This window comes from Salvelinus alpinus, chromosome 19 (assembly GCF_045679555.1).
Source record: "Salvelinus alpinus chromosome 19, SLU_Salpinus.1, whole genome shotgun sequence".
NCBI classification, from domain to species: Eukaryota; Metazoa; Chordata; class Actinopteri; order Salmoniformes; family Salmonidae; genus Salvelinus; species Salvelinus alpinus.
In genome coordinates, this window is record NC_092104.1 from 8,576,161 (window position 1) to 8,593,588 (window position 17,428).

The 17,428-nt window shown below is 43.3% G+C and overlaps 1 protein-coding gene across 1 annotated transcript in view; it reads right to left on the reverse strand.

The window, feature by feature from the left end:
- Positions 1–405: 405 nt before the first annotated feature.
- The window catches only part of LOC139544969 (microtubule-associated protein futsch-like), a 53,833-nt gene continuing 36,810 nt past the window's right edge, over positions 406–17,428 (reverse strand). The window contains exons 13-16 of the mRNA XM_071352222.1: positions 16,109–16,226; positions 13,820–16,011; positions 13,579–13,684; positions 406–9,647 (exon numbers count right to left, since the gene is read on the reverse strand). Of these exons, the coding sequence (XP_071208323.1) occupies positions 2,052–9,647; positions 13,579–13,684; positions 13,820–16,011; positions 16,109–16,226 (10,012 nt within the window). The 3' untranslated portion in view covers positions 406–2,051. The remainder of the gene's footprint in view (positions 9,648–13,578; positions 13,685–13,819; positions 16,012–16,108; positions 16,227–17,428) is intronic.

Sequence of the window (17,428 nt, forward strand, 5' to 3'; positions counted from 1 at the left end):
AGATTCCTAAAACAGCTTTCCCATTGATTACTTATTGGAAGTGATGTCATAATGTGGCCTTTAAAATGCTGGGAAAAAATCCCATGAAAGTGAATAAAGATTGACAAAAAAAAGGCCAAAAATCTTAATAGTTTAAAACGTATAAAATATTTTTTTTTAAAGTTATATGTAATCAACTCAATCCACACCAGTCTACACGTTTTTAAATTGGAACAGCATTTCTAGAATAACTGGTGTAAGATAATAACAATAAGAAGTATGTTGAATATTTAAAGTGGGGACTCTTGCTTTGCAAGCCCCGTTAATTATGAAAGTCGCTTTTTTTTGTTGGAGCACCCGCTCCCTGAAAGGTCTGTACATGGCCCTGTAACACAGCCAGAAAGGAAACCAAAGAAAACATAAAAATTAAGTAAAACAGTGAAAATCTTTATTTTCTACCAAAGATCATAACAAATCACATTGTCAGAGGAGAAAAGTTACCTAAGTTCATTAGACATAATGCAAGGAGAGGTTTGTCATAAAATACAACATTGCTAAATGAAAATGTTTGAGCAAGACAGGCTACTGCTGGCTATAGCTAGCTTGTGCCTTTGTGGGGGCACTGAGACACATAACAAAAGCGTTGAAAGTCTGAAACAAGATATATCATATTATGATAACACACACAAACGAAAACTCATAGTTTCTATCTATTTTCACATCTCTCACAAGAAAGAAACCCTCACAGTTTAACGTCATAGCTCAGTTTATAGATTTTATTATAAACTTTATTTTAAACTTTTAAACATTATTTTACAAACTCTTCTGTATGACCATATTTTTACTGTTATTAAAATTTTACTTACTGTATATCAAAACCTTAATGATAAATGTTAACATACAAGATGTGAAGATATACATACATGTATTGGTATATAAAATGATATTGCGTTAATACAGGAACAACATCCTTTTCAAATTACAAACTGAAATGGTATACCTCAACGGCTCAGTGAGGTAATATTTTAGTGTGTATTTAGTTGTTTTTTTACACTAAATATGTTCAAAGTGTACCAATTATTTCAATACACACAAAATGTAACACAATGACCCAAAGTGTTGACATTAGACATTTCAAATGAAGAATTATGTTGAATAAAATGTGATTTTATATCCTGAGTTCTGTTGAAAACATTTGCATAAATGGGTAAAAATGTAAGCGTTCCAAATTTCCACAAGAAATGTCACTGAAATTTGTAGAAAAAATGAAAATAAACATAGCTTGCTTAAAAAAAAGATGAATAATCTTATAACAAAGGGGAGCTTTTCTATTGTTTTTGTGCATCTCTGAGCAATGTTCTTTCGATTGACGTTTTTTTTAATGTATTTGCACTATTGTAGATAGCAATATTTGGAGCCTGGTGGCCCAAAATATTTTCTTAGTGACGATTAGTGCTAGTGTGTCCCAATCTAACTACATTTGTATTTAAAAATATATATTTATTTATTTAAAGGCTTCTTGATTCTTATTAGAGGAGACACCATTTGGCATTCTGAAGTTAGGATTATTTTGAGTGAATAAATGTTGTTATAGCCGATCATGGATGCAGTATTTTGAGTGAATAAATGTTGTTATAGCCGATCATGGATGCAGTATTTTGAGGGGAATAAATGTCTTAGCAGATCATGGATACAGTATTTTGAGGGGAATAAATGTCTTAGCAGATCATGGATGCAGTATTTTGAGGGAATAAATTTTGTTTTAGCCGATCATGTCCAAACCAAAGCCTATCAGACTGAAACGCATCGTGTTACCAGCCACTAAGGTCAAAAAACTGTTCACAGACTTGTAGTTAAATGTAAAATATATATACAATATGAAAAGATATCAAATATACTACATATCGACTTTCAGAAAAATTACATAAAAATGTTAAGTGATATATGTTTTTTTTCTATTTTTCTTTTTAGAAACTTACAAATAGATAGAAGAAAACAATCTGGTCTAATAGGAAATATTCACTAAATAGATGCATTTTTTAAAACTGAACAAAAAAAACTTTCTCCGCAGTCTAAGTTCTGCTGCGGCGCTTGGATCTGCGAACAGGTGTTGGTTCCATGCTTTTTCTCTTCCGGAGGTTTCTCTTTTCCACAGGGCTCTCTTCTTGCTCTTCATCTGATGAAAGCATGCCCACCTCAGGCTCGACCTTCTCAGGTGTAACTATTTTGCTGCGTTTTGTGGATGTACGCTGGGGTGTGGGTGTGGCCATGGGCGTGGCAGTTAACCTCACTCTCAGAACTCTCGTTACCACAGGCTGATTCTCCGTCTCCTCGACAACAGCAACTTCAGCCACCGGGGCCCCTTCCTCCTCCTCCTCTACTATGCTCGCCTCTTCTGCCATTACATTTTCCTCCCCTTCTTCCACTGTGGGTTCATTTCCTGTTTCCTCCTCCTCTGCATCCTGTTCCTTATAATCCACAGAAGACTTGCTTCGTAAGGACTTTCGTTTGGGTGTGGCTGGTGCAACTGTTTTTGTCCTGCTCCTCGTTGCTCTAGTTTCCACAACTGGAGGAACTTCCACAACTTCCTCAAGGCTCTCTGCTACCACTTCCTCTTGGCTTGTTGTTGTTGTGGCATTCTCACCCTCTTCCTCAACAGCTTTGTCCTGGACTTTGTCTTCTACTTCCTCTGTCGTTTCTTCTGTTTTCTCTGCCTCTTCCGCTTCAACCGCTGGAGTTTCTCCCTTCTCTTCCTCTGAAGCATTACCAGCTACTTCATCTTGAGAAGCAGAAGTTACTGTTGCCTTGTCAGTATTTTTTTCCACATTGGTGGTGTCTCCTTCCTTCTTCTCTACCGCTTTAGCTGTTTCTTTATCAGCTACCTTTTCTTCTTCTGTTTCAGCAGTGATCTTTACTTCTTCCTTCCACTCTGTTTGCTCTGCCACCTCCTCTGACTGCTGTGCGATGGCTTCTTCCTCTTTCGTCTCTGAAGCAGCACTCTCTGCTGGCTCTTCAACCTTTTCCTCTCCCTCCTCCATCTTATTCTCCTCAACCACCATTTTCTCCTCCACTGCGTTTTCCTCCTCTACATTTTCCTCCTCGTTTTCCTCTTCTTCACGTTCTTTGCGGGCTCGTTTGGATTTGCGTCTTGGTGTGGCAGGGGCAGATCTCCTTCCTCTCCTCAGAACTTTGGCTTCCACTAATGGTGCCTCATCTTCCTCAGCTGCCACCTCCTTTTCCTCCACAACTTCCGGCACATGTTCAGCCACCTCTACTTTTTCTTCCTCCTTCTCCTTTTCCTCGGCTTGCTTGCCTCTTGGTGTGAACCTACGTTTTGGAGGATTAACAGGAGTTATTTTTTCCCCTCGCCTCAGGACCCTTATTTCTACAACAGGAGTCTCTGCTTCTTCCTCAGGTTGTGAGGTCTTCGCTTCCTCAACTGGCTCTTCTACTGCAACACTTTCCATCACTGTTGCCACCTCCTCCACTTTTTCAGCCTCCTCTACCACAGCCCCCGCAGTTGTTGCTTCTTCCACCTTTTCTTCTTCCTCAGTTGTTGCTTCTTCCACCTTTTCTTCTTCCTCAGTTGTTGCTTCTTCCACCTTTTCTTCTTCCTCAGTTGTTGCTTCTTCCACCTTTTCTTCTTCCTCAGTTGTTGCTTCTTCCACCTTTTCTTCTTCCTCAGTTGTTGCTTCTTCCACCTTTTCTTCTTCCTCAGTTGTTGCTTCTTCCACCTTTTCTTCTTCCTCAGTTGTTGCTTCTTCCACAGCTTTTGTTTCCTCTTCAGCCTTTTCTTCTGCCTCCACTTCATTCACTTCCTCCACGTTTTCTTCCTCCACACTCTCCACTGTTGCAGCCGCAGCCTCCTCCACCTTTTCTTCCTCCACACTCTCCACTGTTGCAGCCGCGGCCTCCTCCACCTTTTCTTCCTCCACACTCTCCACTGTTGTAGCCGCATCGTCCACCTTTTCTTCCTCCACACTCTCCACTGTTGCAAGCGCAGCCTCCACCACCTTTTCTTCCTCCACACTCTCCACTGTTGCAGCCGCAGCCTCCTCCACCTTTTCTTCCTCCACACTCTCCACTGTTGCAGCCGCAGCCTCCTCCACCTTTTCTTCCTCCACACTCTCCACTGTTGCAGCCGCATCGTCTACCTTTTCCTCCTCATTCTCCTCTTTCTCTTCTTCAGGTTCTTTGCGTGCTCGTTTGGATTTGCGTCCAGGTGTGGCAGGGGCAGGAGCAGGGACAGATTTCTTTCCTTTTCTCGTAACTCTGGTTTCCACTACTGGTGCTTCTTCATCCTCTGGCTCCTCCATGTTTTCCTCTTCCTGGACTTGTTTGCCTCTTTTTGTGGACTTAAGTTTTGGAGGAGAAACTTGAACACTTTTTCTTCCTCTCCTCAGGACTCTTGTTTCTACAACTGGAGCCACGTCTTCCTCCTCAGGTGGTGAGGTCTTCTCTTCTTCCTCAGCAGGTTCCTCAACTGGCTTTTCTACCTCTTCATCTGCAACACTTTCCACTGCTGTTACCGCCTCTGCTTTTACTGCCTCTTCACCTACATCTGCTAGTTTTTCTACATTCATTTCAACAATTTCTTCCTCTTCTGCTTCCACCTCTTTCTTATCTTCCTCAACTCTTTCCTCTTCCTCAGTTGTTGCTTTTTCCACCTTTTCTTCCTCTGTGTGTTTTGCTTCTTCCTCCACCTTTTCTTCTGCAACACGCTCCTCTTCTATTGGTGCAGTTTCAGCTTCAGCTTCCTTCTCTTCTTCAACCTTTTCAGGTATTTTTTCTTCCACCTTTTCTTTCACAGTAGCAGTCTTCTCTTCCTGAGTTGTTTGTCCCTCCACCACCTTTTGTTCAGCAACACTCTCCTCTTCCGCTGGTGCAGTTTCAGCTTCTGCTTCATCCACTGCTTTTTCTTCCTCCAATATTTCCTCCACAGCTTCCTGAACAGCTGCAACCACCTCCTCCACCTTTTGCTCATTTACAAATTCTGCCTCCACCTCCTCATCCTTCTCCTCCTCAGGTTGTTTGCGGGCTCTTGTGGATTTGCGTCCGTGTGTGGCAGGGACAGGAGCAGAAGATCTGCCTCTGCTTCCTCTCCTCAGAGCTCTGGTTTCCACTACTGGTTCCTTTTCTTCTTCCTTTTTCTCCTCTGCTTGTTTGTCTCTTCTAGTGGACTTGCGCTTTGCAGTCGGAGTAGCTGGAATACTTTTTCTTCCTCTCCTCAAAACTCTTGTTTCTACAACTGGAGCATCCTCTTTCTCCTCTACTGGAGCTTGCTCTTCCTCCTCAGGTGGTGAAGTCTTCTCCTCTTCCTCAACTGGCTTTGCTTCCTCTTTCTCCTCCACTTTTTCTGCCTCTTCTACCATAGCAACTTCCTCAGCTAGTTTTTCTACAGCCAGTTCAATAACTGTTTCCTCTTCCTTTTCATCCTCTGTGGTTGCTACTTCCTCCTCCATCTTTTCTTCCACACTAATATTTTCCACTGCAGCTCCCTCAATATTTTCTTCTTCCACTCTCTCCGCTTCCTTCTCTTCCTCTACTTTTTCCTCCTCCTCCACTGTTGCAGCTTCAGGTGCAGCTTCAGCTTCCTCTGCCTTCTCTTCCTCTACCTTTCCGTCTTTCTCAGTTATGGCTTCCACTGCCTCCCTTTCTTCCTCCACACTCTCCACTGTTGCAGCTTCCTCCACCATGTCCTCTTCATCCATTAGTGTGGCTTTCTCCTCTGCCCTTTCCTCCTCCACTGGTTTTACTTCCTCTTCTTCATCCAAAGATTCCCGAACAGATTCAGCCAACTCCTCCTCTTCAGGTTCTTTAGTGGCATGTGTGGATTTGCATCGAGGTGTGGCAGGAGCAGAAGCAGATTTCCTACCTCTCCTCAGAACTCTGGCTTCCACTACTGGAGCATCTTCTTCGTCTTCCTCAGCTGCCTCTTTTTTATCTGGCTCCTCCACATTCTCCTCTTCCTCATGCTGTTTGCCTCTTCTTTTGGACTTGCGCTTTGGAGTCGGAGTAGCTGGAATACTTTTTCTTCCTCTCCTCAAAACTCTTGTTTTTACAACTGGAGCCTCCTCTTCATCCTCAGGTGGCGAGATCTCCACTTCCACAGCAGGTTCCTCAACTTTGTCTTCATCAGTTCCTGCCACATCCTTCTGAGCCCCCCCCTCCGAGGCCACATTTTCAACCCCCACTTGTGGTTGCAAGATTTTTTTCAAGTCCACCAGCACCACAGTGGCTTTCTGAAGCTTGAGTGTCTGTGTTGTAATAGTTTCTGCAATTCCCTTTTCTTCCTCTACCTTTCCCTCTTCCTGAATTGTTTCTCCCTCCACCACTTTTTCTTCTGTAACACTCTCCTCTTCCACTGGTACAGTTTCAGCTGCCGCTTCCTTCTCTTCCTCCACCTTTCCCTCCTCCTCAGTTATTGGTTCCTCTGCCACCCTTTCTTCCCCCACACTCTTCACTGTTGCAGCTGCTGCTTCATCCACTACTTCCAAAGCTTCCTGAATAGGTTCAGCCACCGCCTCCATCTTTTCCTCCTCTACCTTTTCCACCTCCAACTCTTCTTCCTTCTCCTCCTCTTCCTCGGGTTTTTTGCGGGCGTCTGTGGATTTGCATCTGGGTGTGGCAGGAGCAGGGGCAAGAGCAGAAAATCTGCCTCCGTTATCCCTCTTCAGAACTATGGTTTCCACTACTGGTGCATCTTCTTCCTCAGCTGGCTCTTCCTCCGCATCTTTCTCTTCTTCAGGTTGTTTGCCTCTTCGTGTGTACTTGCGTTTTGGAGGCGTTACTGGAATGCTTTTTCTTCCTCTCCTCAGGAATCTTGTTTCTACAACTGGAATCTCTTCTTCATCCTCAGGTATTGAGGTCTTCTCTTCTTCCTCAGCAGGTTCCTCAACAGGCTTTTTCATCACTTCATCTGCAACACTTTCCACTGCTGTTACCAACTCCACGTTTTCTGCCTCTTCACCTAGATCTGCTAGTTTTTCTACAGTCATTTCAACAATTGCTTCCTTTTCTGCTTCCTCCTCCACATTTTCTTTCACTGGTGCAGTTTCAGCTGCAGCTTCCTCAACGTCTTCTTCCACTATCTCAGTTTCCTTCTCGTCCTCCACCTTTTCCTCTTCCTGAGTTGTTCCTTCTCCCTCCACTGATTTTACTTCTTCCACCTTTTCTTCTGCAACACTCTCCTCTTCCACTGGTGCAGTTTCAGCTGCAGCCTCCTCAACCTTCTCCTCTTCCACTATCTCCGCTTCCTTCTCTTCCTCCACCTTTTCCTCCATTCCTTCTGGTGCAGGTTCAGCCGATGCCTCCACATCCTCCTCTTCCTCAGGATGCTTGCTGGCTCGTGTGGATTTGCGTTTAGGTGTAGCAAGGGCAGTTGTAGGGGCAGATCTCCTTCCTTTCCTGAGAACTCTGGCTTCCACTACGAGTGCCTCTTCTTCCTCCTCAGTTGCCTCTTCCTCCTCTGGCTCCTCCAGCTTCTCCACTTCCTCAGGCTGTTCACCTTTTCTTCTCGGCTTGCTTTTTGGAGGAGAAACTGAAACACTTTTTCCTCCACTCCTCAGAACTCTTGCTTCTACAACTGGAGCTTGTTCTTCCTCATCTACCTCTTCCTCCTCAGGTGCTGAGGTCTTCTCCTCTTCCTCAACTGTTTTTTCTACTTCGTCATCTGCAGCACTTTCCACAACTGCAGCCTCTTCTTCCACAGCTGGCTTTACTTCCTCCTCTTCTTCCTCAGCTTGTTTGCCTCTTCGTGTGTACTTGCGTTTTGGAGGCATTACTGGAATGCTTTTTCTTCCTCCCCTCAGGACTCTTGTTTCTACAACTGGAGCCACCTCTTCCTCCTCAGGTGGGGAGGTCTTCTCTTCTTCCTCAGCAGGTTCCTCAACTGGCTTTTCTACCACTTCATCTGCAACACTTTCCACTGCTGTTACCTCCTCTGCTTTAACTGCCTCTTCACCTACATCTGCTAGTTTTTCTACATCCATTTCAACAATTTCTTCCTCTTCTGCTTCCACCTCTTTCTTATCTTCCTCAACTCTTTCCTCTTCCTCAGTTGTTGCTTTTTCCACCTGTTCTTCCTCTGTGGGGTTTGCTTCTTCCTCCACCTTTTGTTCAGCAACACTCTCCTCTTCCGCTGGTGCAGTTTCAGCTTCTGCTTCATCCACTCCTTTTTCTTCCTCCAATTTTTCCTCCACAGCTTCCTGAACAGGTGCAACCACCTCCTCCACCTTTTGCTCATTTACAAATTCTGCCTCCACCTCCTCTTCCTTCTCCTCCTCAGGTTGTTTGCAGGCTCTTGTGGATTTGCGTCCGTGTGTGGCAGGGGCAGGAGCAGAAAATCTGCCTCTGCTTCCTCTCCTCATAACTCTGGCTTCCACTACTGGTTCCTTTTCTTCCACAGCTGGCTCTTTCTCCTCCTCTCTTCTAGTGGACTTGCGCTTTGGAGTCAGAGTAGCTGGAATACTTTTTCTTCCTCTCCTCAAAACTCTTGTTTCTACAACTGGAGCATCCTCTTCCTCCTCTACTGAAGCTTGCTCTTCCTCCTCAGGTGGTGAAGTCTTCTCCTCTTCCTCAACTGGCTTTGCTTCCTCTTTCTCCTCCACTTTATCTGCCTCTTCTACCACAGCAACTTCCCCAGCTAGTTTTTCTACAGCCAGTTCAATAACTGTTTCCTCTTCCTTTTCTTCCTCTGTGGTTGCTACTTCCTCCTCCATCTTTTCTTCCACACTAATAGTTTCCACTGCAGATCCCTCAATATTTTCTTCTTCCACTCTCTCCGCTTCCTTCTCTTCCTCTACTTTTTCCTCTTCCTCAGTTGTTGCTTCTTCATCCACATTTTCTTCTGCATCACTCTCCTCCTCCTCCACTGTTGCAGTTTCAGGTGCAGCTTCAGCTTCCTCTGCCTTCTCTACCTTTCCGTTTTCCTCAGTTATGGCTTCCGCTGCCACCCTTTCTTCCTCCACACTCTCCACTGTTGCAGCTTCCTCCACCATGTCCTCTTTATCCATCAGTGTGGCTTTCTCCTCTGCCTTTTCCTCCTGCACTGGTTTTACTTCCTCTTCTTCATCCACAGCTTCCCGAACAGATTCAGCCAACTCCTCCTCTTCAGGTTCTTTAGTGGCATGTGTGGATTTGCGTCTAGGTGTGCCAGGAGCAGAAGCAGCTTTCCTTCCACTCCTCAGATCTCTGGCTTCCTCATGCTGTTTGCCTCTTCTTTTGGACTTGCGTTTTGGAGTCGGGGTAAATGGAACACTTTTTCTTCCTCTCCTCAAGACTCGTGTTTCTACAACTGGAGCATCCTCTTCATTCTCAGGTGGCGAGATCTCCACTTCCACAGCAGGTTCCTCAACTGCTGGCTGCTCCTCTTCCACTGCCTCCTCAGCCTCAACAGGTTTTGTGATACGAGTGGATCTTGGTCTGCCTGTTTCTTCTTTGTTCTCTCCTTTGTCTTCATTGGTTCTAGCCACCTCCTTTGGAGCCTTCTCCTCCATCTCTGAGGCCACATGTTCTACCTCCACTTGTGTTTGCAAGGTTTTCTTCAGGTCCACCAGCAACACAGTGGCTTTCTGAAGCTTGAGTGTCTGTGTTGCAACAGTCTCTCCAATCTCCACTCCAAGCTCAGCTTCTACTGCTGTGTCCGCCGTGGCTGTGTGAACAACATCCTGTCAATGATTGAAAAAAGAAAAGAGTGTGTTACTTTTAAGACTCTTCACTCCTGGACACTTGAAAAACAAAGATTAATAGTTTACCAATAACATGAATCACATACATTAGGGATGTGACAAATGAGCCATTTTTTAAAAACGTTTTAGATAACTTTTATTTGATTGTTTTTCCCGAAAAATCCATGCGTATTCACAAAACAGATGGTCTACATCGCGCTTTCCGTGGATAGATTACATTTGTGACCCGATTCAGTATGTCGCAAGTCACGACTTCACAGGAGAGCTGTTTGAAAGTGATTTTTATTTTATTCATATCAAAATGTGTTTTTTGGCAGAAATTCCTTCTGGAACATGTGAACTTCCATGTGCCTTAATATCAAACTTGTATGCCATCTGTAAATACAAATCAAATCGTTAAATTACGAGCCTAGTTGGCCACAGAAAAAGAGAGCAACGCGTCCAACCATGATGTATACTGGTAAGATTACATGTTTCTAATGTTGACAGAAAGTGGTTTCATTTCAAGTGTACTGTTAGCTAGCTAACGTTAGCTAGCTGGGTCGCTAGCTAGCTAACGTTATGTGTATGATCTTATTCTTCGTATCTCAGACACATTTGCTTGACTAGTTATAGCCATAGAACCTGCTTGGTTAGCTACCTGCAGATTCATGCAGGGTAGTAACGTCATGAGTTGTGATCCATTGTTTAACTAGCTAGCTAGCTACATGTCTTAACAAACGACTCCACTCTAATTTTGACAAAGTATTTTCATTTCAAGTTAAAGTGTACTGTTAGATGGCTGACCAAACCTTGCACAAAGTATCAAAATACTAAAATACTACTTAAACAGGACTCTTAAAGAATTTAATTTAAATGTTCATTTGATTTTTTGATCACAGAAACAATGAGAAAATATGGAAAAATAAATAAATAATGAAATGTTAATTATATAAAGCAGCCCGTGAAATCATATGCCAGAGAGTAGCCACAATCGGCCCGAGCTCCAAGTGATACATTTGTGCCAGATAACACCGGAATCGGCCCGAGCCCAATCATCATCAAGAGACATGCTGGACCCTATGTCAGAGAGGTGTTTTTGGAACCACATCATGTCTATTGTCCTGCTAATAGCCCTTGTGAAAACATGTTTTCAAAAGGCCTCCAGGGCCGACAGAAGTTCCTTACTATCCGCCCCTTCCACTTGCCTCTTCCATTCATTCCCATAGTAATTTGTTATGGTTTGCAGTGCAAATGAGGGCATAAACTGGGTCAAGACGCCAGCAGATTAAGTAGACCTTTATGTAGTAAAAAAGGTTAAATAAAAATAAATAAATAAGACCTACAACACTTTTAACAGCACATTATTCAACACCAGTGAGACTCATGTCGCCTACGGTAGGCAGTATATCTAAAAAAAAATATTTGTTTCAACTCTACATGTAGGTGTCCTTATTTAAACCCGATCGAACTTGTTGCAACTAAAATGTAGTTGAAATAATCATCTGCATGTTTGCGTGGCATGGATTGTGACTCCATTTTGTTCCTCACCCTCTTCAGCTCCGTCAATGCCGCCTGACTTTCCAATGACGTGACTCTCCGCCAATAATTACAGTTAGATGATTGGAGGATTCTAAATTAACATCTAAGGGGCATTTTTCGTTAGGGCAAATCTGATCTCTGAGAATATCTAAGGGGCTTTTATATAATTATAATGCAGGGTTAATAATAATAATAATAATAATCGCTTTGTTTAAAAAATAATGATATTGTAGATGATTTCATTTCAAATAACCGAAGGTGAGCGAATGCAATCTGAATAAAGGGAAAAAGGCCATTTTTGAACATGTGGTGAGTCATCCTTACTCATTTGTAAATAAAGCCTGTTTGTTATTTAGAATTATTTATTTCTGTTTTTAAAAGGGAGAGAAACCAAAAGACCACCGTGCCTATTTTTTGTAAAATTGTCAATCCACATGTCAAGTAATATTCCCTCATTGTATTACCCAAGTTCTCGCTTAAGTCCAGGACCACCGACAGTTTATGTTGTTCTTGCCTGATGCAGGACTCTAGTGCCAGAGGGAGACTCTCAGACTGAAAACATATCCATTAATTGCCACAGTTCAGACTGCCGATAGATCAGGGTTCGAACTCCCCCTTGTGATAGTGTGGTGCAATGACAGAATGCCACCATCTACCACTAACAGTCGCAGCATAAACTCGTACCTTTAAAGGAAGAACCACTGTACATTTTCCCTGACACCCAAAAGTACTTGTTACACTTTGAATGATGATGATGATGATGATGATGATGATGATGATGATGATGATGATGATGATCGGGACAAGTTAGTTGTTGTTTTGAGATGACTGCACTGTGAATCGAATTTTGTGAGGAAAAATATTATATTGTTTATCGGTTAGGGATTTTGTCTTAAAACTTCTTATGGCTGCAGGGGCAGTATTGAGTAGCTTGGATGAAAAGGTGCCCAGAGGTGCCCAGAGTAAACTGCCTGCTCCTCAGTCCCAGTTGCTAATATATGCATATTATTAGTCTATTTGGATAGAAAACACTCTGAAGGTTCTAAAACTGTTTGAATGATGTCTGTGAGTATAACAGAACTCATATGGCAGGCAAAAACCTGAGAAGAAATCCAACCAGGAAGTGGGAAATCTGAGGTTTGTAGGTTTTCAACTCATCGCTTATCGAATACACAGTGGGATATGGGTCATTTTGCACTTCCTACGGCTTCCACTAGATGTCAACAGTCTTTAGAACCTTGTCTGATGCTTCTACTGTGAAGTTGGGCCGAAGGAGAGGGGATTGAGTAAGGTCTATCATGAGCTGACCATGCGCGTTCATGTGAGAGCGAGCTCTGTTCTATCGCATTTCTGAAGACAAAGGAATTCTCCGGTTGGAACATTATTGAAGATTTATGTTAAAAACATCCTAAAGATTGATTCAATACATCGTTTGATATGTTTCTACTGACTGTTACGGAACTTTTTGACATTTTGTCTGCTTTTAGTGAACGTGCTTCGTGACTTTGGATTTGTTTACCAGACGCACTAACAAAAGTAGCTATTTGGACATAAATGATGGAAATTACCGAACAAATCAAACATTTATTGTGGAACTGGGATTCCTGGGAGTGCATTATGATGAAGATCATCAAAGGTAAGTGAATATTCATAATGTTATTTCTGACTTCTGTTGACTGCACAATATGGCGGGTACCTGTATGGCTTGATTGGGCTCTGAGCGCTGACCTCAGATTATTGCATGGTTTTTACTTTTTCCGTAAAGCTTTTTTGAAATCTGACAAAGAGGTTGCATTAAGGAGAAGTGGATCTAAAATTCCATGTATAACACTTGATCTTTGATTAAGGTTTATTATGAGTATTTCTGGAAATTGATGTGGCTCTCTGCAAAATCACTTGATGTTTTTGGAACTACTGAACATAACGCGTCAATGTATACTGAGATTTTTTTATATAAATATGAACCTTACCGAACAAAACATACATGTATTGTGTAACATGAAGTCCTATGAGTGTCATCTGATGAAGATCATCGAAGGTTAGTGATTCATTTTATCTCTATTTCTGCTTTTTGTGTGTTGTGTTTTTTTGTGATTTGGCGGTGACCTAACATAATCGTTTGTGGTGCTTTCGCTGTAAAGCTTTTTTGAAATCGGACACTGTGGTGGGATTAACAACAAGATTACCTTTAAAATGGTATTAAATAGTTGTATGTTTGAGGAATTTTAATTATGAGATTTCTGTTGTTTGAATTTGGCGCCCTGCACTTTCACTGGCTGTTGTCATATCGATCCCGTTAATGGGATTGCAGCCCTAAGAAGTTCAGTAAGGATCCCAAATTCGTTGAAACGTTTGAACGTTTAAACGTTCACACCCATAGTATACATACCTCAGCTAACTCCTCTTTGTCGGATTCAGCAACAGCAGCATCTCCTTCTTTATTCTCTTGCTGATGCTCTGCCATTGGCTTTTCTTTGGGAGTCTCCACCTCGATCCTATACCACACAGAAATATATCCTCAATCCTAAACCATACAGACATGCCAAAATGAATTATCTTAAATTAGACAATAGCTATTTAACTGAAATAGCTATGAACACAAAAAAAGCAATATTCCCATTCTCTGTTACCTGATGACTTTCTCTGATTTGTGTTCCTCGGGCTGCTTCTCTGACTCCTCGACAAAAGCAACCTCAGTCACCGGGAAGCCTTCCTCTTTTTCTTTTTCCTCCTCCTCTACTACACTCGCCTCTTCTGCCTCTACATTATCCTCCCCTTCTTCCACTGTGGGTTCATTTCCTGTTTCCTCCTCCTCTGCATCTTGTTCCTTATAATCCACAAAGGACTTGCTTCGTAAGGACTTTCGTTTGGGTGTGGCTGCTGCGACTGTTTTTGTCCTGCTCCTCTTAGCTCTAGTTTCCTCAACTGGAGGAACTTTCACAACCTCCTCAATGCTTTCTGCTTCCACTTCCTCTTGGTTTGTTGTTGTGGCTTTCTCTTCCTCAACAGCTTTTTCCTGGGCTTTGTCATCTACTTCCTCTTCTGTTTCATCTGGTTTTTCTGCCTCTTCCGCTTCAACAACAGTTGGTGTGGATTTGCGTCTAGGTGTAGCAGGGGCAGGAGGAGAGGCAGATGTCCTTTCGCTCCTCAGAACTTTGGCTTCCACTACTGGTGCCAGTTCTTCTTCTTCCCCACCTGCCTCTTCCTCGTCAGGTGGTGAGATCTTCTCCTTTTCCTCAGCAGATTTCTCAACTGCTGGCTGCTCCTCGTTCACTGTCTCCTCCTCAGCCTCAGGTTCTTTGCAGGCTTGTGTGGATTTGCGTCTGGGATTGGCAGGAGAAAGAGCAGAAAATCTGCCCCCATCTCTCTTCAGAACTATGGTTTCCACTACCGGTGCATCTTCATCTTCCTCAGCTGGCTCTTCCTGACCTTCCTTCTCTTCTTTGGGTTGTTTGCCTCTTCGTGTGTACTTGCGTTTTGGAGTCGGGGTAGCTGGAATACTTTTTCTTCCTCTCCTCAGGACTCTTGTTTCTACCACTGGACCTGCCTCTTCCTCTTCAGGTGGTGAGATCTTCTCCTTTCCCTCAGCAGGTTTCTCAACTGCTGGCTGCTCCTCGTTCACCGTCTCCTCCTCAGCCTCAACAGGTGTTCTGAGATGAGTGGATCTTGGTCGTCCTCTTCTTCTCTTTTCCTCCTTAGAGGGTTCTTTGGCTGTTTCTTCTTTGATCTCTTCTTCGTCTTCATCGGTTCCTGACACCTCGTTTGGAGCCTCCTCCTCCATCTCTGAGGCCACAGTTTTTTTCAAGTCCACCAGCACTGCAGTGGCTTTCTGAAGCTTGAGTGTCTGTGTTGTAATAGTTTCTGCAATCTCCTTTTCTTCCTCTACCTTTTCCTCTTCCTGAATTGTTTCTCCCTCCACCACCTTTTCTTCTGCAACACTCTCCTCTTCCACTGGTACAGTTTCAGCTGCAGCTTCAGTTTCCGCTTCCTTCTCTTCCTCCACCTTTTCCTCTTCCTCAGTTCTTGCTTCCTCTGCCCCCTTTTCCTTCCCCACACTCTCCAATGTTGCAGCTGCTGCTTCATCCACTGCTTTCTCTTTCTCCACATTTTCTTCCAAAGCTTCCTCAACAGGTTTAGCCAACTCCCCTTCCTTCTCCTCCTCTTCCTCAGGTTCTTTGCAGGCTTGTGTGGATTTGCGTCTGGGATTGGCAGGAGCAAGAGCAGAAAATCTGCCCCTCTCTCTCTTCAGAACTATGGTTTCCACTACCGGTGCATCTTCATCTTCCTCAGCTGGCTCTTCCTCCCCTTCCTTCTCTTCTTTGGGTTGTTTGCCTCTTCGTGTGTACTTGCGTTTTGGAGTCGGGGTAGCTGGAATACTTTTTATTCCTCTCCTCAGGACTCTTGTTTCTACCACTGGACCTGCCTCTTCCTCTTCAGGTGGTGAGATCTTCTCCTTTCCCTCAGCAGGTTTCTCAACTGCTGGCTGCTCCTCGTTCACTGTCTCCTCCTCAGCCTCAACAGGTGTTCTGAGATGAGTGGATCTTGGTCGTCCTCTTCTTTTCTTTTCCTCCTTAGAGGGTTCTTTGGCTGTTTCTTTTTCGTCTTCATCGGTTCCTGACACCTCCTTTGGAGCCTCTTCTTCCACCTCTATCTCTGATGCCACATTTTCTACCTCCACTTGTGGTTGCAAGGTTTTCTTCAGGTCCACTAGTACCACAATGGCCTTCTGAAGCTTGAGTGTCTGTGTTGTAACAGTCTCTGCAATCTCCTCTCTAAGCTCAGGCTCTACTGCTGTGTCCTCTGTGGCTGTGTGAACAACATCCTGTCAATTATTGGAAAAGGAAAAAGATAGTGTGTCACTTATTAAGACTCCTTACTCCTGGACACTTGTTTACGAATCGTATGAATCACATTTGTACCTCAGCTAACTCCTTTTTGTCAGATTCAGCAACAGCAACAACTTCTTTATTCTCTTGCTGATGCTCTGCCACTGGCTTCTCTTTGGGAGTCTCCACCTCGGTTTCAATATCCTCAATCCTAAACCATACAGATATGCCAAAGTGAAAGACCTTAGTTTAGGCAATAGTTACAGTACCTTCAGAAAGTATTCACACCCCTTGACTTTTCCAACATGTTGATGTGTTACAGACTCAATTTAAATTTGGTAACACTAACCTAACTGACTGTCACACCCTGATCTGTTTCACCTGTCTTTGTGATTGTCTCCACCCCCTCCATGTGTCGCCCATCTTCCCCATTATCCCCTGTGTATTCATACCTGTGTTCTCTGTTTGTCTGTTGCCAGTTCGTCTTGTTTGTCAACCCAACCAGCGTTTTTGTGTGAGCTCTTGCTTTTCCCCGATCTCTTATCTCATCCTCCTGGTTTTTGACCATTGCCTGTCCTGACCCTGTACCCGCCTGCCCTGACCCTGCCTGCCAGCCGTCCTGTACCTTTGCCCCACCTCTGGATTACCGACCGCTGCCTGACCTGACCCTGAGCCTGCCTGCCGTCCTGTTCCTTTGCCCCTGTTGCTGTAATAAACATTGTTAAGGAAGCAGGTACAGAATAAAAATATTCTGTTTGCAACAAGGCACTAAAGTAATACTTTAAAAAATGTGGCAAAGCAATTAACTTTTTGTCCTCAACACAAAGTGTTATGTTTGGGGCAAATCAAATACAACATATTACTACCACTCTCCATATTTTCAAGCAAAGTGGTGGCTGAATCATGTTATGGGTATGGTTATAATTGTTAAGAACTGGGGAGTTTTTCAGGATAAAAAAATGAATGGGGCTAAGCACAGGCAAAATCCTAGAGGAAAACCTGGTTTAGTCTACTTTTCACCAGATACTGGGAGATTAATTCAGCAGGACAATAACCTAAAACACAAGGCAAAATCCACAATGGAGTTGCTTACTAAGAAAAAAGGTGTATGTTCTTGAGTGGCCGAGTTACATTTTTGACTTAAATCTGCTTGAAAAAATATAGCAAGAATTGAAAATGGTTGTCTAGCAATGATCAATAACCAATTTGACAGAGCTTGAAGAATTTTTAAAAGCACAATGTGCAAATATTGTGAATCCAGGTATGCAAAGCTCTCAGAGACTTACCCAGAAAAAGACTCACAGCTGTAATCACTGCAAATGGTGATTCCAACATGTATTGACTCAGGGGTGTAAATACTTATATAAATTAGATATTTCTGTATTTCATTTTCAATAAATGTGCTAAAATGTC